Genomic DNA, 25,087 nt, shown 5'->3' on the forward strand with positions numbered 1-25,087 from the left:
AGATGCACTAAATTGTATAGTGTTATGACAATTGTGTTGAAAGGTGATTATATATATAAACAGTGCTTGTGACGAGTTCTACTTCCTTGCCACTGATGAAACAGCATTCAAAGCTGTGAAACGCGTCAGTGGATGCAGTATTTGGTTCTATCTAATTGAGATAACTCTCAATATTTATAACCCCGGAGTTTGCAGCATGCCATCGGGACTGGAGACATATGCTATACTTTGGAAGTATTTGTTCCCTGTAATCTCCTTAATGATAAGGACATTGGACTCTGTGGCAGAATAAGTATTCAAGCTGATTATTCCAATTTGATTACTCAAGCCGTGGATTGTTCCCACATTCTGGAGGCTTCTGTTGGACACAGCCTTATATATATATATATATATATATATATATATATATATATTCAGTGGTTTCATTATTTTTGCTATATTCAAAGGAGTCCTTTCCATTTCCGCTGTTTAAGTGGAGAACTATAACTGAGGGATCTATTTCTCCTAGATGCATTATTGAATTGAGTTATATCTGCTTCATGCAAATACAAGTTTTAGGTCATCTCTATAGATTCACTATTGTTAATATTAATAAGGTCCTTTGTTTAATTAAGTGACAGCAAAAGTCTTGTGAATTTTTTAATATTACTGTATGAGCCTATACAGTTTATTACTCTTTTAATTGATTACATTTGTGCACCAGTATTAAACTTATATATTTCTAAATATATCTGGTTCCAGCATTCTTCCTATTTTTACTCCTGCTTTATTTGAGAAGCTTTCGGAGAAAGAGAGCTGTGAGCTACAGAGGAAGCTGGGCCAGAGAGAGCATAGTGCAGGGTTTCCCAAACCCAGTCCTCAGGGCTCCCCAACAGTGCAGGTTTTCTGGATCACATGTGACATAATTAGGACCACCTGTGGATCTGTTACAATGTGTCAGTCAGTAATGAATACACCTGTGCTCCAGCAAGGAGATATGGGAAAAACTGCACTGTAGGGAGCCCGAGGACTGGGTTTGGGAAACCCTGGCATAGTGTATGTTGAAAGCCCAACTCTGCTTTATAGCCCTGTTAAAATTTATAAAGCATGGTAAATTATATACTCCCTCCCTGGCAATCTGGGATACAGAGGAACCCCATCTTATTATATAGTGTATAATACACTATCTGATATAATAAAAAAATCAAATGTAGAAGTTTTAGGTAGGTTTTCTTTAAGTTATGCTTAGTCATTTCTATTTTTTTTTTAAATCTAATCAATTACTTAGTTAAATGAAATAATACATATTTTTGTGAAGTACTTTTGTTGCGCTCACAGTTGAATTTCTGATGTTTCCAGGATACTAATATTTTCCCAATGCTGACCTCAGTGTTGAAAGATCCAACCTGTTTTAAGTACCCGACAGAATTCAATCCCGAAAATTTTCTGAATGAGAAGGGAGGATTTCAGAAGAATAATGCCTTCATGCCTCTAGCTGCAGGTACACAACACCATATCTATAAAACTTATAGAGCATATATCACTTTCTGGTAAATTCATTTTACATGGTGCAGGCCAGTTTACTGATAGATTTATGGGTACCCAAAAGCAAGTTATTTGTTGGGGCCTCTGCCACTAAAACTTAATTCTGTAATGGTGTCATTATATAACATGTTGACTATAATTGTGCTTGTTTTCCCAATATCTTCAGAGAGATCAGTTGAAGTTTTTAAAATGTAAAATTAAGTCAATAAATTAAAAGCAAATGTATCCTAATTAATCAGTAGAAGTATAGTGCTTCACATCACTGACCTGAACCAACCCACTTATGCTCAGGTCGGGCAAATATCACACTGACTGCCTACAATTAACAATGAAAGAAAGTGTCTGATTGCTACAGTACAGTGTCAGTGCCAAACTTTCACTTAAATTGAATGCTGATTAATGAGCCCAAATATGTCTTATTGGCTGTGATGGATTACATGTAGTTTTCGACATAATGAGGATTTAATATTTACACTAAATGGACAAAAGTATTTGGCGACACCTGTTAATTATTGAATTGATGGGTTTCAATCAGACCTGTTGCCATAGGTGTAGAATATTAAGCACCAAGCCATGTAAATAAACATTTATGATACAAAATGGATCATTCTGAAGAGCTCAGTGACTTCAAGCATGGTACTGTGATAGGATGCCACCTTTGCAATAAGACTGTTCGTGAAATTTCATCCCTGCTGGATATTCCACAGTCAATAGTAAGTGATATTATTAGAAAGTGGAAGCATTTAGCAACAACAGCAACTCAGCCAGACCAGGAAGACCACGTAAAATCACAGAGCAGGGTCAACGACTGCTAAGACGCATGGTGCGTAAAAGTTGCCAACGCTCTGCTGATTCCACAGCTGAAGAGTTTCTATCTTCCACTGGCATTAATGTAAGAAGAAAAACTGGGCGGCGGGAGCTTAATGGAATGGGTTTTGGACAATGCTTTGCTTTCAACTTTGTGGCAACATTTTGGGGAAGGCCCTTTTCTATTCCAACATGACTGTGCCCCAGTGCACAAAGACATGGTTTGGTGAGTTTGGTGTGGAAAAACTTGACTGGCCCACACAGAGCTTTGACCTGAACCCCATACTACACCTTTGGGATGAACTGGAACAGAGATTGTAATCCAGGCCTTCTCGTCCAACATCAGTGCCTGACCTCAAATATGCACTACAGAATGAATGAGCACAAATTACCACTGAAACACTCCAACATCTTGTGGAAAACCTTCCGAGAAGAGTGGAAGCTGTTATAACTGAATAAAGGAGACCAACTCCATATTTAAATATATGTATTTAAATACAATGTCGTTACAGTCCCTGTTGGTGTAATGGTCAAGCGTCCAAATACTTTTGTTCATATAGTGTATCTTAGTTAGGCTTTCTTTTTGTTTTTTTCATTAAATGAATGAGTGTTTGCTTCCATAATTGCGAGAAGTTATTATAGTGTTATGTGTGACAGTTATTGTTTCATACCGTGTTCTCACACTTTTTAGGAAAGAGAACCTGCCTCGGAGAGTCCTTAGTACGAATGGAACTATTCCTCTTCCTTACCACCATCTTGCAAAATTTTAACTTGAAGTCCCCTGTTCCAGTGGAAGAACTGGACATAACACCAAATGTATCTGGACTGGGAAACATTCCCAAACCATACAAAATTGCTTTTATTCCACGTTAATTGTTAAAATGCTCTCAGAACATTCAGGTGTCTCTTTTAACTCATTTTGTGTGCAAGTGTTTGTTGGGGGAGAATTTAGTGTGTACTAATTTGTGAGTTTTTTATATTTACTCTACTTATAAAGTATAACATATACTGTATATGGAACTTAAAGTTGTAAAAGTTATGAGACTCAGAAATATTGGTTACTCATTTACCACTATATAATCCCTATTGAACCTTGGCGCAAGAACCAATCAGAAACTACTTAAATATAATGTGGCATCCCAATCTCCACTTAAATATATAAATTGATACAATCTCAACAATTTACTTCAAAAAACAAAATGTATTTTTCTTTTTACAAATGAACACACAAAAAGCACAGTACATAAGAAATTGCAATTCATATATATCAGACAGAAACTAAAAGAAAGACTTCCCGACGAAAGTTCATACAAGGCAGTTAAATAAAATAATTTATGCTGATAGTTTTTATATTGTTAAATGCAGTGGCCACTGTTCCTAATCTCTGAATAACACAAGTGGAAATACATCACATTACAATTTAAAGCTGTAAAGTATGCTGTAGATTATACACAATTTTGATGACTGTGCCACTTTAAGAGTAATTAATGCCAGGATTTTACATTGATATATTTCAAATGCTCTGTATAACTGAACTAAATATTATACTAAATAAGTTCACCATGCTCTTTTACCCCTCAGCAGCATGTCACCATGTTAGTAGGGAGGTGTATCTCTAACTAAACAAGCAGGCAGATATCTCACTGCCCTGCCCACTTGCTGTGCATGCACTGTGTAGATTGGCTGATTCATATAAAGGGGAAGGGCCAGTTATAGCAACTGATTTGGAGGTAGTATGATCTGTCTGTAATGGAGTAGAAAGACACTGCAGTAAAATGTCAGTCTAACTGGAGATGAGCAAAGTTTGTGGCAGAACCGGCTGTTATACAAGATGCAGTATTCCAGCGATACAATCTTTGAGTTCCATCTTTGAATTTCTATTTTGTTGAATAGCACTCCTCATCTTGCAGAATTTAAAGTCTATAAATTAATCTGGGTCGACATGCACATTTTTTCTTCTTTGGTGGGGAATTGGGATATAATAAGGGAGAATTCTTGGAGGAATAAAAATAATAGTATGAGTTTCACATGGAACACTCAGGAAGATTTCACCTGGCAACCGTGCAAAATTCCACACCTAAATATGGAATGAGACAAGCATTCTACCAAAAGTTTCACCAGATCACACCTCTAGTTTGCACTGCCCACTTTCTTACTAGCCATCTAAAATCTCTCTAAGAGCAGCAATCAACACTGAGGGAGAGTGATTTAAAAAAATCATTACATTTTAACTTTTTTCTTTAAGTGTATTTTTTGTAAAATAATAATGAGGAGGAGGTTGAATAGAAGCCACCTTGGCTTTCAGCCAATACACATGCAACTATTTCAATTTTCCAAGGTCATTGACATCCAAATCAACAACTAGTACTTCTGGATGTACAAAGTTGGCTTCATTCAGGGATGCCCAAACAATAATAGATCCCAATGTAGACCCCTAAAACCTTCCCAACTAACCCCACTATTCCCTGGGAAAATGCTTGTTTGGCTAGCTGAGCGACTCTTATTGGCGCAATACACAAAAGAATGCCCCACATTCCACACCTTCATGGAGTCCCGCTGACATCCTGAAACATGGAGGGATGAGACATGAAAATACAACAACCCTAACATTACAATGGGATACCAATGACATAGAAGGCCTAGACAGGGGAAAGAACGTATGGGTTGACCCATATTGCGGTAAAACCGTAAAAAAGCTCAAAGGGCCACAAGCCAACCAGGCCCATCATTTTGAGGAAAAATTAGGCAATTTCCTCCATGCCCCCTCAAAATGAGGCAAGCAACACCCTTCATAGGTCAGTCCCAGCCATACAGGGAAATGAGGATCATTGCTTATTGTGCAGCCTAACGTATTTCTTGTAGCATCTAAACATTCATCTACCCAGTTCCATAATGGTTTGAACGGAACAACCTTCCTCAGCAGCAATTGTGGCAGCATAGATTCTGAAAGAATGAGTGCTGTAGTCAGCCAAATTTAAACCCAGGCTATACAAATATCGCTGAAAAATTATCCACATCAGCTTCACCAAAAGATCCCATGTTGTCCATCCCTCCCAATTTCTCTTCAAAGCTGCCGGGGCCAACGCATTGCCAACCAGAATTTCTATGCCAGCTGGATAATTGGGGCATGACAAACCTACATCATTACTTGTAGACACTATATCTCAAAATTTAGCCCATTCAAATCATGATAACTCATCAGCAATAGTATTAACAGCCCCAGGAACATGCCTAGCTTAAAAATCTATATTGAAACACAAGCTTTTGAGGATCAAGTGTCTAAGCAATCTATTTGCTGGAGGGGAGGAAGACCTCTGGTTATTAATCGTCTCAACTACCTCAATTTATCGCACCAGAACTATATGCTCCTGTCCTGTAAACAGTCCCCCTACAAATCTACAGCCACAATGATCAGGAATAATTCAAAAAGTAGCAGAGTCTTCATGAGCCCCTCCTTATATCAATCAAGGGGCATGGGCACAGCACACCACTCACCATCCAGGTAAGCCACAAGGCCGGCGGACCTAGCAGCATCAGTAAACATCTGAATGTCCTATTAGTTGTGGGAGGAGGAACCCACAAATGAAACTCATTGAAGTGTTGTAGGAAAATCCCCCACATTGCTAGATCCTCCCTAATCTCCTCAAACAGCCTAATAAAATGATGACCTCTCACAACACCCGCCATAGCTCTCTCAAGCTTCCGACAAAATACCCTCCCAAACACTATAAATTTAGCGGCCCCAGGTGAGACTAGCCACAGCAAACAAATCCAGCATGTCTGTCAGCTTAGCCACCTTGTCTGCTGGCAAATCGTCAATAACTCACCTGTATGTAAATCTCATACCTCAAATACTACAACTTCGACCCCTCAGTTTTTCCTAAAAACCCACCCAACACCGTTAACAATGACTGCGCCGAAAACAATTCCTCCTGACAAAAAGTCATCCAGATAGTGCACCACTCCATGGTGGCCCATCACAGCCCCTGTGCACCAGTGAAGGAACAAACACTCAAAAAATGCAGACAAGACTGCATAACCCTTGGGAAAGCATTTATCCACATAGAATTCATCATCCAACTTAAAACTTATAATTTAAGGATTTGGGGTGCAAAAGGAGGAGGCGTAAAGCCGATTCCACATCTTGGCTATCAATGCACCTGACCCATACTATTGAACCAAAGCCAAAACCTCCTCAAATGTCAAATACACCACCTTGCAGATTTCCCCATCAATTGCATCATTCATGGATTGTCCAAGTGGGTGGGGCAAATGTTGAATTAAATGGTTCCTTTTTGGGTACCACCGCCACTGGGGTCACAATCAAAGCTGATATGGGAGGGGACGGAAATTGGCCCCACATTCTACCCAATCACATTTCCCAGGCCACTTTGTCCTTCACATCCCCAGTCGTCTACCTTTAAGTTACAGGGAGATCAGCCCCAAGGTCAATTCAAACTGCATATAAACAGGCACTGACCCAGTAACTGTCTCTTTTTGACCGCAGACTTCAGGATTAAATGACTGTTGCTGAATTCAATGTGCAAGCGTAATGTATCGGTTATATTTTCTTATACTTCCTTGTATTTTTTATACTTTGATATATTTTGCTATTAAATCTCTTTGTGCGTTGGAACCACATTAATAGCATTGTACAATCTTTATATACTAATAATGGGTTGATGATGAAGGTGTTTATGGTGAAGATTGCATGAGGTATCTAGCCTTTCTACTGCTAGGTGATGCTGGGCTGTTTGTTACTATACACAATTTTCCACCTTCTGAAAAACAACTTAAATGAACTGGCTGCAAATTAAGTAATAGGGAGGAGGTGCCTAAAATATACAAATAAGAGAATCAATTAATATTCAGCGCTTCATAAACAATTGCTGCTAAACAAATTCCCAAAGTAACAACAGTACACTAGTTGACTAATTGAAGTAATAAAAATAGATAATGGGACTAAATTCAGCGCTATTGGTTCATCAAAAGAGCAGTAGGAAAAGTCAAAAAAACTGACACACACATCCAATTGGATGGTAACAACAATAAAGTGTGCAGTTTTTCAATCCACTAAGTGCTCCACTGATTTTCATGCTATGCAACGCTGGTTATAACCTCTTATGAAGGCTTCTATATTATCAGTATCTGTGTGTAAATATATGAATGGGAAGCAGTTCTGTCACTCTTCATACATGAAATCCTTTCCCCAAGATAATAAACTTGCAGAATAAATTCTTTCAATTTTCACATAGCGGGTACTTGTGATGGAAGTTCAGACAGTTTCACTCCCAAAAAATGAATGGACCAATTCCACTTTATAACGGGGATGTCATGCAACAGAAAAATATAAAGAATCTAGTGCAGTGTGCTTAAAATTCGAATATTTAATATAACATAAATACACACGTGGGGTAAATGTATGAAAGTCCGGAAATCGGCGAGTTTACAGCTGAAGCTTAAAGCGGCGCTGGCTTGTAAAGACAAACTTGCCTTTATTATATAGAAGACTGTGGTCAGTGATGACTGACAAGTTGGTCCCAGGGAGCTTGTATATATACACTCAGTGTTACAGAGAAAACAATACAGATGATGTGGCTTGCTTTTATAGGTCCAGGCTTCAGGAGGGCCCAGTGTAATGCAGGTAATAGGCCAGTTCAAACAACCCCCTCCAAAGGTGGGTGTTAACATTCCATGGGTAGGGGTCTTCTCTCCAGATGATGACTCTGATTTTCCCGCCCTGAATCCAATTGTTTTAAACATTTATTTCCTATCATCGCTAACTAGAGTATGCAATGTGCGATCCCTTTGGTGAATGAACCGGACAACTGCGGATAAATAGGGGATTAAAATGATACTAAATATGACATATTTCCTGTAACCTGAACCTTAAATATTACTAAAGTGTACCTATAACCTTAATATATATATAACTATAAACCAAATACCATCTGCTCATAAACGACTGTGGAATGGAACCATTATGAATATGAAATATATAAATAAATGAATGTGAGAGTGCGATGTATGCGTGCGTGTTTTATCGTGCGATCGCGCCAAGCCACGTGTTATGTGGCGTATTGATCGCAATCGCACGGTAAAACAATATTAACCAATACACTTTCGTTCATCCAATTATACGACTTCGTCAAGAGTATCATTTTTTGTCAGAAACTAGGGACAGGCTGTTTAAGGTGATATCAAACTTGTTTCATCACAAGGAGAGAGGGCAATATATAGAAGATATCCAAGACACGTGAGATCCGAGATCCAACATTTTACCGGTAATTATGTTTTACCTCCTTTTCATATCTGAATTTGGCATGAAAAACCGGGTCATGACTCAGTTCAACTCGGTACCCCCAAAATTCAGATATGTCAGATATCTCTGAATCCAAACCGCTCATCTCTACTCTATACTCTGCATGTTCTCTGTAATGTAAAATCCTCCCCCTCCTTGTCCCTCTCTGCCATCACATGACATGCTGAAAGCTGTGAGCACGTGTGTGACTAGCAGCCATATTTTATGTCCTTCAGAGATATTTTGAAATTGAGATAATGAATTTTATGAGGACAGCTAAGAAAAATTATTATTGTATGTATGCTTAAAAACTAACCAAGTTGTTATTTAAAGAAAAAAATAAACCTGTTTACATTTCATAAATCAACTGAATCTTCATAAAATTAAAAAAAAAAAACCATTAAAATGTCTTTCTTCCATTTAGAATTGTTCCCCTTTAATTAAGTAAAAATATATAGATTTAAACCAGATCTCAGCTGTATGTACGGGTTTTCAAACTCACTTAATACATTCATTTCCAATAACTTATAAAGTAGTAGTGCAACTCCATAATTAGGCTTCTTGTAACATAATTAATTTAATATGAGACTCAGTATTGGCCATGAGAGACGTTCCTGGCTGGACAGAAGCCAATTCCTTAGTGCTGCTTCATGGGAGGGTACTCACCAACATTGAAAAAGTCTAACTTTAAGTCAAACCAGTTATATTACTAATTTAAATATTTGTGTTTACCAAACTTTTCCCACAGTATTGTTAGACTGAGTAAGAAGTTGAATAACATGCACAAGGTTACAAAACTGTATTTGTTTCTTTAATGAGATGTTTAATACTGTATAGGTACATGGATATATGGGTTATGAGTTATACTCTGGACATTTGGGGGTAAATGAATTAACTTACAATTTGTGCAAGCTGCCTCTAATTGGCGAGTTTGTAGGGAAAATTTAAAGCGGCTATGACTTTAAAGGCAAAACAATAACTTTAAAGCTTTATTGCTGCTTTAAATTTTCAGTGCAAACTCGCCGATTAACAGTGACTTGCAAAAATCAGAAGTTAATACATTTCCCCCATGATCTTTTGAATGCTAAGTTTCTAATTCCTAGGACCATGAACAAGTCTCATCACATAGTTTAAATGTAATTTTATGGGGTGTCAATCTCTCTCACCCAGCAGAACCATAGGTGTTCACTGCCAGGGACTTCAATTCTGAATAACTCACCCTCATCATCACTACAACACTGGGCATTGGCAACCAGAATAAAGGGGCATTCAAACTGTGCTGTGTCAGTTTCTAACATTAGAGTCTGACCATAGTTTTCCTTTAAGATGCTAAAACTTTTTTCCTTAATGTTACAGTTTGTTTGTAACAATAGGTTATACTAACAAGAAAACAATATTCTAATTCTAATTAAAGATCTGTGCAGTCAAATTTAAACCTCATGAACTTACTGCTGATTTCTCAGATTAAGCAGCCAAGTATTTTTCTAGCTTTTTTTCTTACCAGGGTACATTGTTTATGCATACCTTCCCACAATTGGACGTCCGGAAGAGTGACAAATAAGCCACGCCCCCGTCAAGCCTAATCACTGGCCATGAACTTCCTGTTTGCGCATGCGCAGTAGTGTTTTTTGGACAGACGCCCTGCCCCACTTCCTCCTAGACCAAATGGGAAACTGGCTGCTATTGTAAGTCAGGGTGGACAGCAGGACAGTCCACTGAAATTGGGACTGTTGCACTGGAATTGGGACACTTGGGAGGTATGCCTATGTACCTCAGGACTCCGGCATGGTAGGTTGGGATACTGACTATTTTTCTGTTGTTATTATTTAGAGTAGTATTTATTTTCCCTTACTCTCGTCTAGTCAGTTGTCTTATTTTTGCTAGAGATGAACGAATCTACTTGTTTGATTTTTAAATTAATCTAAAAATCAGAGATTTGCCGTCGAATTGTAGCAAATTATTCCCGATTTACCAAACTTTTGCTGAATAAATAATGCCCCTAGGGTTTCAGATTAATCACAGTCAATGGAATGTAAAGAAGTCAGTTAGCAAGCATCAACAAATGTTAAAATTGTAGTTTTATTAAGCAGCTTAAAGCCCCTATGCATTTAATGATATGCAATCAGTGGCCACTTTGTTAGGATCACCTGTATTCCTGCTCATTAATGTGAATATCTAATCAGTCAATCATGTGGCAGGAACTTAATAAATAAATGCATCGAGACATGGTCTTGAATTTCAGATGTTGTTCAGACCAAACACCAGAATGGGGTAGAAATGTGATCTAAGTGACTTTGACCATGAAATGCTGGTTGGAGCCAGACAGGGTGGTTTGAGTATCTCAGAAACTGCTGATTTCCTGCAATTTTCATACACAACAGTCTCTAGAGTTTACAGAGAATGATAGGCAAAACAAAAAACTGAGCAGCAGTTCTGTAGGTTAATATGCCTTTGTTAATAAGAGTGGTAGGAGGAGAAAGGTCAGACCGGTTCAAGCTGACAGCAAGGGGACAGTAACTCTAACAACCATGTATTACATCAGAGGTATGCAGAAGTTCATCTCTGAACACACAGCACATCGCACATTGACGTTGATGGGCTTTGGCAGCAGCACTGGATTCCACTACTGTCAGTTAAGAACAGAAACCTGAGGATACAGTGGGCACAGGCACAACACATCTGGACAATTGAACATTGGAAAAATGTTGCCTGGTCTGCCAAATCTTGATTTCTGCTGCACTATGCAGATGGTAGAGTCAGAATATAGCGTAAACAACATGGATCCATTCTGTCTTTTATAAAACAGTGCAAGCTGGTGTAATGGTTTGGAGAAGGTTTTCTCGGCACATATTAGAACCCTTAATACCAATAACTGAGTATTATTGCAGACTATGTGCCACCCTTTATGTTCTGTAGGCCTACAGAGAGATCAGAGGACTAATAATCGTCAGATTGTCACTAAAAACAGTAAAGTAATAGAGTCCTCTGCAAGAGAGGAGATATTAGGTTCCTGAATGGTACATGTATTTTTAATACAAAAGAAATCTGTTTCTACCCTTTAGCATACTATTCATATACAGTGAATGTTACACCACAGAAAAGTGTAAAGATTTCATCATATGTTTGCAGAGCTCTGGGTATTAGTCTTTCAAAAGCGTTTTTATTATCCTGCTCCACCTACAAGTTTCTTTTTTTTTTTTTTAAATCAACTTCATATGTGGAATAAGTTGACTGAATGTGCTCATTATTTTCACTGATCATCTGACACACAGAGACTCTGAAGTCAGTGTGAAATAGATCACAATGGATTTGACACAAGATTTCACACTCTTACTGACTTTAAGTGTCTCTTGCCTCATCTTCTATTTAAGCTTAAAGAAACTTTGGTGCCATGATAACCTTCCCCCTGGTCCAACACCTCTTCCATTGTTGGGGAATGTCCTAAAGATTGGAAGAGGAGATATAGTGAACTCACTGATGAAAGTAAGTACCTTTAAGTTTTATTTTAATTCTGGATTGAGTCGGTCAGGGGTTAAATGATATCCGAACATCAAAAGAAATTTTATTGACAAATATTTAACTGATTCAAATTACAATGTTTTTATGAGCAGTTAAAGAGTAGGGAGACATGATCAATGCTAGTGAATCAATGCACCAGTATAATTAATCCCTCTATGTGCGTGCCATTGCTGTTTACATGAGCTGTAGTATAAACCGCGTGCAAAAGCAAAAGAGCTAAAAAAATTGTGCATATTGTCTAATGCTTCATTCCAACTTGCAATATATACTGTGTTAAAGGAAGAAGAAAAAGAAGAAATAATGTACGTATGTCGGGGCACTCAGGATTCCACCATAGAATTATGAATAATAAAATAAATAAACTTTATTAATTCATATTTTGAACAGCGTCAAACCTAAGTATTACTTCAGTGAAATATAAAATCTCAAATGGTGCAACAGTGCACAGTGAATTTAAGTATATTAAAACATATTCTACCTTATGGTCATTGTGTTACATTGAATCTATAAAACATTATTGCTTCATATATGTTCAGAATATTATAGATGGATGATGAATGACACTCTCAGAATATATTCACCTATTAATTACTTAAAGAGAGCACTTAGTAAAACTATTCATACTCTCTTGTGAACAAAAGTTTCTGATTGTGTCGATAATGTATTATTTTATTTTGATCACTGGTTATCCTATGCCGTTATAACACCTAGCAGTAACCATTTTTCTATAATGAAGAACAAAAGAAAATATATCTATCCCTTCTGACTACTTCCACTATAAATACATTTATATCAATCCACTCTTAACATTAGCATTAATCACTACAAATTCCAAGTCAAAGATTGTGCTATGTTATATTCATGAGACTCATAAGGGCCTATTTATGAAAGTAAAAAGTGTGTTCAATCCCTGAAAACATGAGTTTTCGGGGATTCACCTCCAAATTCTTATTTACTATGACTGCTTTGTATATCTCTTCAATTTACTGAGCAGTTCCCATAACAGTGTATGGGCACTGCTCAGTATCGCTATTTACTAAAGTTTGATAAAAAAAATGTTATCATTTTTTTAGCATGTTAACGTATGCCTGCTGAAGCTGGCGTACATTATCATAATTGAAAAGTTTCAGTGCTGTCAGCTCTGCTCCGAAGAGCAGAGCTGGACCGCGCATGTGTGGAGGGATCACATGATCCCTCCCTGTCACTCACCACTCTCTCTCTTGCAACTGTATAGTGCAGAGATGTTTGTGCGCATGACCGAGGTTTTCAGTGGGTGCATGCGCACTGGAGTGAGAAGAGGACCCCCGTGGATCGCATACTTCTTCGGAAGTGAAGAGACAGTGGTAAGTATGTTTTCCATTTCACAGGAACAACAGTTTTTCGGAACTGCTGTTCCTGTGTTGCTTGTTTCATAAATATGAGAAATAGTTCAATCCTTATCAATGCGATAAGGATTGATAACTATTTTTCATTTTATGCGGTGGTTGATAAATGTGTCCCATATTCGGATACCAAATTAAATTCTCTCTCATAAGGGATACCTGTGCCCACCAACTATAATCCTGATAACTGCTGCACCTCATAATTAATTGTGACGATTATACATAGAAACTATTTGCGGGCAGTAATATCGCTAGCAAGTTTTGAATCTCTCATTCTGCTTTTTACCAGCCAAGTGAAGTCATATGATACTATTTGTGTGAGTAATGGGTAAAGTTTCCCTCAATATGAACTCCAATCATTATACCCATTAATCACAATCCCTATGTTTAATTAAAACAATTCAAATTATACATTATACTATCACACTGAGTCATTCATTCAATAGTATCATCACCAGGTAGTGTACAATTGATAATTTCACACATGCAGTCTGAGTATTCAGACTTAATGCTCATAGCCAATGTATTGTACTCCATTTAAAGCAATGATAGGCAACATGACAGACTTCAGGGACTATATGCGGCCCTCTAGCCATCAAAAGGCCGCATATAACCCTTAGGGGTATATTTACTAAACGGCGGGTTTGAAAAAGTGGAGATGTTCCCTATAGCAACCAATCATATTCTAGCTATCAATTATTCAGTGCATTCTACAAAATGAAAGCTAGAATCTGATTGGTTGCTATAGGCAACATCTCCACTTCTTCAAACCCGCAGTTTAGTAAATCTAGCCCTTAATCTCCAAAATAAGTTTAAACTATACAGTTAATCAAATAAATATCTGTAATAACATATCAGCAGGCATTTTAAACAAGTGTTAAAAGCTAGAACAAATACATCTTACAATAAAACAGGAAGGAGCTCGGGCCGTAGCTGAAGGCTCGGTGGGCTGAATGCAGCCCTAGGGCCGCCTGTTGCCTATCAATAATTTAACTCTAGTGTCATTATATGGTTACATTATATTGCTCTATAATAGCTCAGATAGCTCAATAGAGAACAAGCTGCATTTCCCCCATTAGTCATGTCCTTAGGACCTACTGGGTAAATCTAAGTTTCAATAACATTGTTATTCTTTATAGAGAATCTAAACTCAGGCCTCCTAGGTTTGTCTAATAATTGGAGCCAGAATAATTTCCAGCTATTAGTTAAATTTAATTATAAATCACAATGGACCACAGGAGATAATATGCTGGGCACCCAATGCTAGTTTCGCTTGTGCTACTTCAAGGGGGAAGACTGCTATTTTAAGATCTGTTTAAAGGAGTGAAGAGCCTATCAGTCTTCATTAATAAATCAAATTCAGACAACATACTCATCTGGATGAGCCCCTAAAAAGAAAGCAGGGCTGAGTTAGGTTGGTGAAGACACCTGAATAGAAAGCTTGTCTTGGCTTAAACCTTGGCTCATTCCCACTTTCTTTAAATATTCACCAGGCTATGCTGCCTGGAAAATAATGCAAAAGGATAGAGGAGTTTGATTGTCTCTGTATTTAACAAACCTAGTGAAATTTTAAAGACAAATATACCAGTGCATATACCCACTAGAAAAGAGTTATAGGGATGAAAAATCAAATGACCGGCATAAGTAAACATAAAATATTTAATTCAAGTATATAAAAGTTATTAGTATATCATCCAATAACAATCATATAGACAAATCATCAGTATGACTTGGTATATAAAATTGAAAACCACCTATGGCAATGGCGGTGACAAACAAGACAGAGTAATATCGTAATAAAAACAATGAGATGTCTCATATAATCCAATACATATGTTGATATATTTAGGAAATCCAGCCCTATATAGCACCTCAAAGCGCCAATTTATTGCTAGGGAATATAGTTCTCTCCAGGATCCAGAGTGGTAAATAATATAGGAGGTACCTGTACCAATAAATGGATCAGTCTCAAGCCTCGTGGGGTATTCCGCTGGACACACTCTGCAAAAGCGATAATAAGGTATTCACCAATCTTGTGTAGGAGTTGCAGACAGTAGTCACGATAATATGTGGTCACATGTCTTCTGGGTGCGCACCCGAAATGGATCCGCCCGGGGACAATGAGAGGCACAGATGTTCCTGAGAGAATAGTTCCTAGCACTTGAGCGAGATAGTGACAGAGGGATTCTGGATATCACAAACAGAGGACTCGCTGACCTAGTGAAAGAACCTCTGCCCTTTGACTGGTTGGAGGAAGAAGGTTTTGCTAGATGCTGGATTTCTTTAAACAGGAATCCATGTAAATCCTTTAGACAATTTGACAATGTTTGATTGCTGTTAAAATACATTTTGGAGCAATATAAAATTACTTGGAATATGTTAACCAAATATTTCACATGTACATTATTTTGCTCATTCAGCTCAGTGAGAAATATGGCAATGTGTTTACCATCTATCTGGGTTCCCGTCCAGTTGTGGTGGTCACTGGATACAAATATGTGAAAGAAATCTATATAGACAACGGAGATGACTACTTGAATCGAGGAGAAATGCCGGCCTGGAAACCTTTCTACAAGAATTATGGTCAGTAACAAATCTTTCTTTATTTCAACCCCTTATTTCTGCAAGAAGAAACTTTCTATTTCCATTGATTATAAGAAACCAGTGCTTAGTTTTAGCACTTCAAAAATTATACATTATAAACACATTTATTATTTATTAACTATTGTGGCAATAGCACGCTACTGCTGAAGCACACACGAACAACTTCTTCCTTTTTATGTAGTTTTATTGTCAGGATGGTAAATGTTTTGACACCGTACAGATTTCACAGCAGTTCTTGGAGACCCTAAACACTTGCTAGACATAGACCAGCCCTCTCAAGACCAGCCAGCTTCCCCAGCGTTGGTCTCAGTGAACAAATGACACAAGCAAGCTTTTATACATGATACTCCTCCCCCAGCCTTAACTTGATGGGCAGGTGACACACCCACCTTCCCTTTAAGAGGAAACGCCCATCACTGGCTCTGTTTGCACTAACAGATACACCCTGTCTGTTTGCTGAGAGGAAGGAGCTTTCAAATCATGTAAGTTAACCAAACTTTAAACTATACATAAGTCTTTACCTGGTTTAACCTCAATCTAGGTGCATAACTGCGCCAATGTCTTACTCTGCTTGTATGCTTTCTCTGCATCTTGTCAGATAAATGCCTCCCTTTGTTACACTGTATATGCTATAAATACACAGACACCACTGGAATTAAAGTGTTGTCTATAGTGTTTTGCTGGTCACACACCAGAAGATCTGTTTGGCTATTTTGGTTATTTTCAATCAATGTGTAGACCCACAAACAATTATTCTCAATGAACAAAGCAATGAATGAACTCAATCACATTATATCAATCAGATGGGATGAACCCCTCTGGCACAAAGCCTCTTTATTTTTGCAATCTGGTTGTTCAACTTATCATTGGAACAACCAGATCTGTACACTTTGACCTATTATATGTGTTGCCAAACTGTCCAAAGAGTGCTTTGCAATGCAAAATATGGAAATTCAGGCAGATACAAAAATATACATTCTGCATAGAGTCACTGCAAATAGTTTTCTTGCATGATGACTATGCAGACCCTCCAGCATGACCCCTTCCCTATTGCAGATAAATGTGCTGAATTTAATAATTAATGAGCTGTATATTTTTCTTCAACATCAACTAATTAGATCATCACAGGTAACTGCAATAATTAATTAGGTTGGAGTTTCAGGTATAGGGCATTTTGTATTTGATAAAGGGTTCATAAAGAAATGTCTGCATATGCGTCATACATGAGAGCTTCAAAGGTTGCAATGCAGCCATGATGAATGCATATTTCATATGGTGCCAAAGAGCCTTATTGTACAAGGTGCAAGAAATTGCAGAAACATAATCTGGTACGCACAAGGAATAAGACCCCCTTATGCTTTAAAATTTTTCTTATTATCTTCTATATTTATATGCTTCTGAAACAAACAGCTATCTCTTTGTGTGCAGCCCCTGGGCTGAAAGAACCCAGTCGAGTGATATAAGAACTATGGGCCTGATTCATTAAGGATCTTAACTTGAGAAACTTCTTATTTCAGTCTCCTGGACAAAACCATGTTACAATGCAAGGGGTGCAAAATAGTATTCTGTTTTGCACATAAGTTAAATACTGCTTGTTTGTTCATGTAGCACACAAATACTTGATAGCTTATTTGTTCACTGAAATTTAAAATTGATATTTGTGTGCTACATGAAAAAACAGGCAGTATTTAACTTATGTGCAAAACAGAATACTATTTTGCACCCCTTGCATAGTAACATGGTTTTGTCCAGGAGACTGAAATAAGAAGTTTCTCAAGTTAAGATCCTTAATGAATCAGACCCTATATGTTCACCTGCTTTCATTGTCTTCACACAAGTCAACTGATCACACTTTTCATGCTTCAGGGGATCGACAGGTAAATGGTAAAGGCAAAATAAATGCGATTGCAAATAATGTGCAATCACATAAACTGAATGTGATTAATCACTGTGCATATGAAACATATATGTAGTTTGCAAACAGTGGTATCAAAACATAATCTTAATGGCAGTAATTTATGTGGTGTTAGGCTCTAATTGACTCCGGATCCTACCCAGACATAAAGTCACAAATTGAAAGTCAAATAATATAATACAAGTATGCCAACATGCAGATTAGGCTTATATGATAACACATTACACTCACTGTCAATGTACAATGTTGTGGCGGATGTGATGCACATTAACATGATTTAATTAGACTTCCTTCAGACCGCTGACCAAGATGGGCTCATCATCGGCCACTTACAGTTCTTTAGACCTGGTTCATTTTTATCACAGGATTCTTTACAAGGTGTGTGTGTGGGGGGGGGGGGGGGTCCACTCTGTGTTGGAATACTAAATTAAGCTCAAACATATTACAGAAAATATCGTCAAGGTACATGAAAGAGTTCTACACTCTGGACGCAATCTCTTGTAGTATTGTGTTCTCAGCTGCCAATTGCTGGGAAGTGAGATGTGTCTCTGGAATCCCCAATATCTTATTCGTTATGTTATATCTTTACTACAAAAAGCAACATCATCATGTTTAAGAGGGTAATTCAAGCAGCAAACATATATAACCACTTATATGAAAAAGATTGCAGTATATTAAAATGAAATTGCAATAAAACGAGTACCTATACTATTGGCCGTCCTACAACTGTGGATCTATAGTAAATTAACTATGTGCCCTGATGTACAGACAGATCTGGGCATGTTCATGGGCCACTCCAAGTGCTGTGTGAACCATGTAGCTGTTTGCAATACTTGGAACAGTTTTTGTCTCTAATAAGTTAATGCATTTGACAACTGTTCAGTGATAGTAATGGAAATGAGTATTGGCTCCCTGTATAACATGACTGTACTTGTTAATAGCTAAAGGGAAAAATTAACTTGTTGCAAACACTATCTAATATGATCAGAAATGTGTTCCTCTAATGTATTCCATGCACTGAGCATATATATAGGGACTTGATTCAGGGATCATTCCTCTGCTCTCAGCTAAGACTTCTGTTGTCATATCATAACATTGCACAAATCTGGATTGAGACTCCCCTGTCTCCTGTGTCAAAACCCCCATTGTAAATTAAGTCCAATAACAGCTTATATTTCAACGACTATTATAACATGTTAAACTGAATGTATAGTACTCACAATATCAGCTCTGGTATGGTGACTTTTTGAGTCAGTGTGTACATGTGAGGTAGGGGTTCATTGTTTAGGGAGTCTAATAGCTCTACCCCTTCCTCAATTTAGCCGCTGCCACACAATATTGTTTAATAGCTTTTTTGCTCTCTGAGTACTTTTCAGAACATCATGACAGAATCAGATATAAAGGCTTATGTTCTTATGTCAGAGTGAGTTGGTCTAATCAAGTGTTAAACTCTGTGTAGCCTGTGCCAGGTCTAGTGTTGTTACTTATGCCAGAACAGTCAGAAACCTGTGATCACTTGCTGGGTACCTATTTACAGTACATTAATTACTGTGCTGTGTTCCTGTTTATTGTGGTCCTGTTGTTTTGTGTTATTCCTGCACTTCTGACAAGAAAGGTTACACGTTTGGAATATATCTTGTCTCCTCATTACTAAATAGACTGAACCTGTAAAAACTGGGATGGAGTCTAGTATTGGTCGCAAGGACACTATTATGAAGACAATCATGCAGCAGGTCAAAGATCTCCATCAATCCCATGTAGAGACAGTTCCAGATTCTACCAATCTGAGTCAGAAGTTTTGTTGACTTGTAATTTCCCCTTCACCTCAGATTTCCAATGGTGTAATAATGTCACTAGATTCTGCAATGTTTATATATACCACTCCTTCCTTGGCAGGGTGATTACTTTGTGCTCGGAAAGGGATGGGAGAGGGTGCAGAGCCTAAAGTTCTAGTTGTATTCCCTCATCAGGGATGCAGCTCTTGATAACATCTGCCCTTAATTAACTCTAGAATCGACTCACAGTAAATGACTGGTATTGACTCACACCGACCCTAGGAAAAAAGGAAAAAGTCACTTGGCACATTTATTAATTGCTTTTACAATTGGAAGGCCAGTAAAGCCTTGGATAACAAGAGCATAATAGCACTTGCAGAACTATGAGCACCAGCATGCCCTGTCATACACAGTATTATCTTGTTCTGTTTTTACTATCCAACTTTCCCCTTATCTGGCTGGAGAAGGCTTATCTGGAGAAAAAACACAGTACATTATGTCCCTGTATTAACTACAGGGAACTGTACAAAATGACTGTTAAAATACAATATCATCAGGGGCATGGCGTGAAGGAGGCCATTGTTTGATCTTTCTCTCATATTCATTGAAATCCCTATCAATAGGATCTCCCCCATTCCCACATACAAACACATAAATCTCATATGGACGGGGGGGTCTATTGAATGGCAGGACTCTTTGGGGATGAAAACCGGGCTTCGAGGACAAGACTGACCTGACTTTTAACCTTTGGCCTACCTGATCGTGCCTGCCTCTCTCTCCAATGGACCATCAGTAGAGGCTCTTCCCCTAAACATTGTGGGGCAGAGTAACTGGATATTGGCTAGTAACGGGATCCTGGCCTGATTCTGCTGCCCCTCATTTATTTGACTTGCAGCCTGCAAAATTGATCTGCCAGCACACACGTGAGGCCAAAGTTGCTGGCCATTTAGTGTGTTGAGCCACCATCTTTCAGAACCACGTAAGCTATATACTCCCTTCATATTTCAGGAGCCAGCAACAGAGACCTTTTGGATACCCTTCGTGATCAGAGCTCCTGGAGAGACAATCATACATCCTCCCCTCTGCTCTGTCATCAGACCTCCACCCGACCTCACTGGAACTTACTTCAGATTCTATAAGGAGTTCACTGCACAGTAAGCACTAATTGCAACTGTATTGGTGACATATCTATCTTCTCTCCAACTCTTGCACCTAGGTCTGCAAGGCATATCAATATTGTCTGCTGTGCCTTAAATAAGTGTACTACTGGCAATGGAATTTCTACACTTACCTAACATCTCTCAAGCTGTTTGCCGAACTCTGCTAGCACACCAGCGTATGCAAAATTTTTGATAGCTGTACATTGCCAATCCACCGAGAATACAGAATACATGATTTATTGCACAACATCACTACCAAGTGGCAGCTATGTGGAACTTCATACACAATCTATAAATGTATCTGCTCTATTTGATGTGACTGTATTTTTTTCACTGACTTTGCCAAATTACAAATTTGCAGTCTCTTGTAAATGTATCCAGGAATATTTTCATTATCTCTGCCTACCCAGAAATATCTACATTAATCAACCGTTGTTCACTACACTGTCATCCATCATACAGAAAATTAGTTCAAGAGCCAAAAATGAAACACAAACAGATATACTACAACATATGACCCATCAGGACTCTCCTGCAATTGCGGTTTCCCCCAGGCCCTCGCCTCAAGCATCACCTGTGGCAACAGCAGACAATAAAGATGCACTGGCTACTATCCAAGCTTTGATGAGGAAACTCCAAAATTCATTCACAGTCGAATTTCAAATAATCAGATGATCGATTTGGTGAAATTTCAACACTGACTAAAAGAACCACATCTATAGATAACAAAGTGGCCTCTCAAACTAAGGTGTTGAACGAGACAACTCAAGACATAGACTATCTACATAGATATCTTGCATTTGCAACTGTTCTCCTTTGCTGTCATTTGTTAAATGTGAATGGAACAATTGGAATTCCCTTTACATCTCATGGTTTGAAAGGATCAATACTATCAAAATGTCCTGCCCAAGCTGCTTTACTTGTTTCAAACTTTGCCAGTAAAAGTCCCAAACTATTTCCTGCACTCTCTCCAATACCTATGCAGCAAATGTGTCTAGATTGGCAAAAAGTGTAGACACAGTAAAGCTTGCCTAGCTAAATCCAAAAACAACGGAGGTCTCTCACGCCACCCATTTAAGTCATATATTTTCCAGGCCGGATTCAGTGTCAAAAAATGGGTTGATATTGAGGAAGCTTGGTCAGAAGATCAGGGAGTGGAATTTCTACCTTGTTTCCCCAGAAGTATTAGACTAGCCTCAGTTTTCCACTATCCCATCTTCACACTGGAGATTTGGGATAAATTGAATAAACAATTGGAGCTGGCATCATATCTATCCACACTTACACCAATCTGGCAGCACCCACTTATTCCTTTGGGATGTACTGCAGCCTTTGTCCAATCTTGGCCATTCGCCAACATGTTGCAAAACCTTCTATTAAAATGGTTGTACGAGAGAATACGTATAAAATATATCCCAGATGGTACATGATTCCGACAAAATGACATACAATCTATCCCCACACATCCAACCTTCGCTGGCGTAGCTGCAGGCAAAGAGAAACCCTTTAACATGTTTGTCCACTCTTATCTCGATTCTGGGATCATCATCATCATCACCATTTATTTATATAGCGCCACTGATTCCGCAGCGCTGTACAGAGAACTCATTCACATCAGTCCCTGCCCCATAGGAGCTTACAATCTAAATTCCCTAACATACACACACAGGCTGAGAGAGAGAGAGAGAGAGAGAGAGAGACTAGGGTCAATATTTTGATAGTAGCCAATTATCCTACAAGTAAGTTTTTTGGAGTGTGGGAGGAAACTGGAGCACCCGGAGGAAACCCACGCAAACATGGGGAGAAAATACAAACTCCACACAGATAAGGCCATGGTCGGGAATTGAACTCATGACCCCAGCGCTGTGAGGCAGAAGTGCTAACCACTTAGCCACCATGCACCATGGGATGATATATAAGACCTGAACATTGAGACTTCTGATTTTCAGTTACAAAAAGACCCCTGACCCTATTACTCTGCCAACCTGTCAGATCCATACCTAAGTCTTCTGATAAACTGATTCACTATATCTACAATGCAGCTCAACTTCAAATAGCCAGTGATTGGAAGAAAGCTTCACAACCTTCCAGAAATGCAGTTATTAATACAATTTGGCAAACAGCCTCTATGGAATATACAATAAGCCTTATTCACAAAACAGTTGCTAACATTGGGATCCCTTGTATCTATATACAAATGGCAAACTCCCTGGCACATTTTAAGTTCTCAATTTTCTCTGTTAGTTATACTGATACATCTGTAAGGGCTACATCTGCTGTTCTTATGTGATCTATCCTAACTGGAATCACAGAGTTGCTATAATTGTTATAATTATATAACTATATATATATATGTATATATATATATATATATATATATATATATATATATATATATATATATATATATATATCTTGGACCAGTTTGCAGTGGCCTTTATTGATGACATACTGATATTTTCTGACAATCTCCAAGTAGAAAAGAAGCAAGTAAAAGATGTTTTAGAGCACTTTGGCCAACTTCAGCGACATATTACATTAGATAAGTGTGAATGTGAGATGACATAAATTCAGTTTCTCATATGTATCATCACCCTGAAAGTTCTCAGTATGGATTGAAGCAAAATGAACATCTCTACCGGAGTGGCCAATCTCCAAAAATTATAAAGCAGTACATATATTCATAAAGGTTACAAAGGTCTACAGGTCTTTTTTATTAAAAACATCTCTAGATTTTTTGCTATTATTACAAGACTTACTTAGGAGAATGTTATATTTAACTAGTATTGTGATTTGGAAGCTGCATTTGTCCATTTTAAAAATCTCTTTACCTCCGCTCATATTCTTGTCCATACTAGAATTGTTATTTTTGGTCAAAGTGGACGCAACTGATCCTGCTGTGTTAGCTGTCTTTTACCAGTGGACTGGATGATGTCATATTCTTTTGTTTACTATTACTACCATATGTTATCAGCTGAAAAAAACTATGATAAAGGAAGCAAGCAAGTAGTAGCTATAAAATATGCCTTCTCTAAATGGTGGCATATTCTTCAAGACCATTTCATCAAGTAACTTAAAGATGATCTGAATTTGAAATTCATTGACTCACCCAATAAATTGCCAGCTAGACAAGCAAGGTGTACTCTTTTTACAATTAAATTTGTTATTTCTTATTGATCAGATTCCAGGAATCTTTTGAGTATTTTCAAGCCAATGGGTCCGTTATTAACGTATAACTATACCGAAGAACCAGGAACTGCTTGGTGCAGCACTCCAAAAAACCTAGTCACACTATAAAAAGGTAGTTTACAAACACTGCAGAAATCTCACTGATTACTAATCGGAAGATCATGGAGGCTGGCCACCGTTAATAATTAAATAAAAGATTCCCTCTTCCAAATTGTGTGAAACGTTTATTGTAGGGATGTTCACTGACCTCTGTGTTTATGTTTTGGGTCTGTATTAACTTCGCGTTTCAGTTTTGGATTTGGTTTTGCCAAAACCGTCCTCATATGTTTTGGTTTTGGATCTGTATTTTTTTGAACAATTGCTAAAATATGCTAAAATCAAATAATTTGGCTATTTTATTTTTTTGTTCCTACATTATTATTAACTTCAATAACACTCATTTCCAGTCAATTTTGACCACCTCACAGGTCACAATATTATTTCCATCCAGTTTGGGCCAAAGACTGCAGCGAGCTGGCTGGATACTAAGTGACAGAGCAACAGCACAAACACATGGCAGTTTATAGCACATCTAGGAAACAATGCCACACAGCAGTGGCACAAAAGAAAAGTGGTGCAAGATATAATTCTCCTGGGGCCCTCCCACCCACCCTTATGTTGGATATTGAAAAGGACATGTACAATTTAACAATCCAAGCACTTCAGGGACAAGGACTGCCACTTTTGTGACTGAAGTGCTTGGCTTGTTTGGGCCCCCATGATTCAAGCTACCAAAGGGCTTAAATAGGCTAAGCTAATAGTGCTGTCAATGAAGTCTAAAGTGGCAAGATGTTGTTGTCATCACACTCACCCTCATCTTCACCCTCATCAGTGTGTACATCATCCTCACACAATATTAATTCATCCCCGAT

The 25,087-nt window shown here is 38.1% G+C and overlaps 2 protein-coding genes across 3 annotated transcripts in view; both read left to right on the forward strand.

Moving 5' to 3' along the window:
• The window catches only part of LOC142102226 (cytochrome P450 2G1-like), a 38,044-nt gene extending 34,693 nt beyond the window's left edge, over positions 1–3,351 (forward strand). Inside the window, exons 8-9 of the mRNA XM_075186944.1 lie at positions 1,339–1,480; positions 3,023–3,351. Of these exons, the coding sequence (XP_075043045.1) occupies positions 1,339–1,480; positions 3,023–3,204 (324 nt within the window). The 3' untranslated portion in view covers positions 3,205–3,351. The remainder of the gene's footprint in view (positions 1–1,338; positions 1,481–3,022) is intronic.
• An 8,481-nt stretch (positions 3,352–11,832) lies between these two features.
• LOC142102224 (cytochrome P450 2G1-like) overlaps positions 11,833–25,087 on the forward strand; it is a 35,291-nt gene continuing 22,036 nt past the window's right edge. Inside the window, exons 1-2 of one of the 2 annotated variants that reach the window (XM_075186943.1) lie at positions 11,833–12,115; positions 15,954–16,116. In XM_075186943.1, the coding sequence (XP_075043044.1) occupies positions 11,936–12,115; positions 15,954–16,116 (343 nt within the window). In that variant the 5' untranslated portion in view covers positions 11,833–11,935. The remainder of the gene's footprint in view (positions 12,116–15,953; positions 16,117–25,087) is intronic. The other variant, XM_075186942.1, reaches the window with a different exon arrangement.

This window comes from Mixophyes fleayi, chromosome 9 (genome assembly GCF_038048845.1).
Source record: "Mixophyes fleayi isolate aMixFle1 chromosome 9, aMixFle1.hap1, whole genome shotgun sequence".
Classification (NCBI taxonomy): Eukaryota; Metazoa; Chordata; class Amphibia; order Anura; family Limnodynastidae; genus Mixophyes; species Mixophyes fleayi.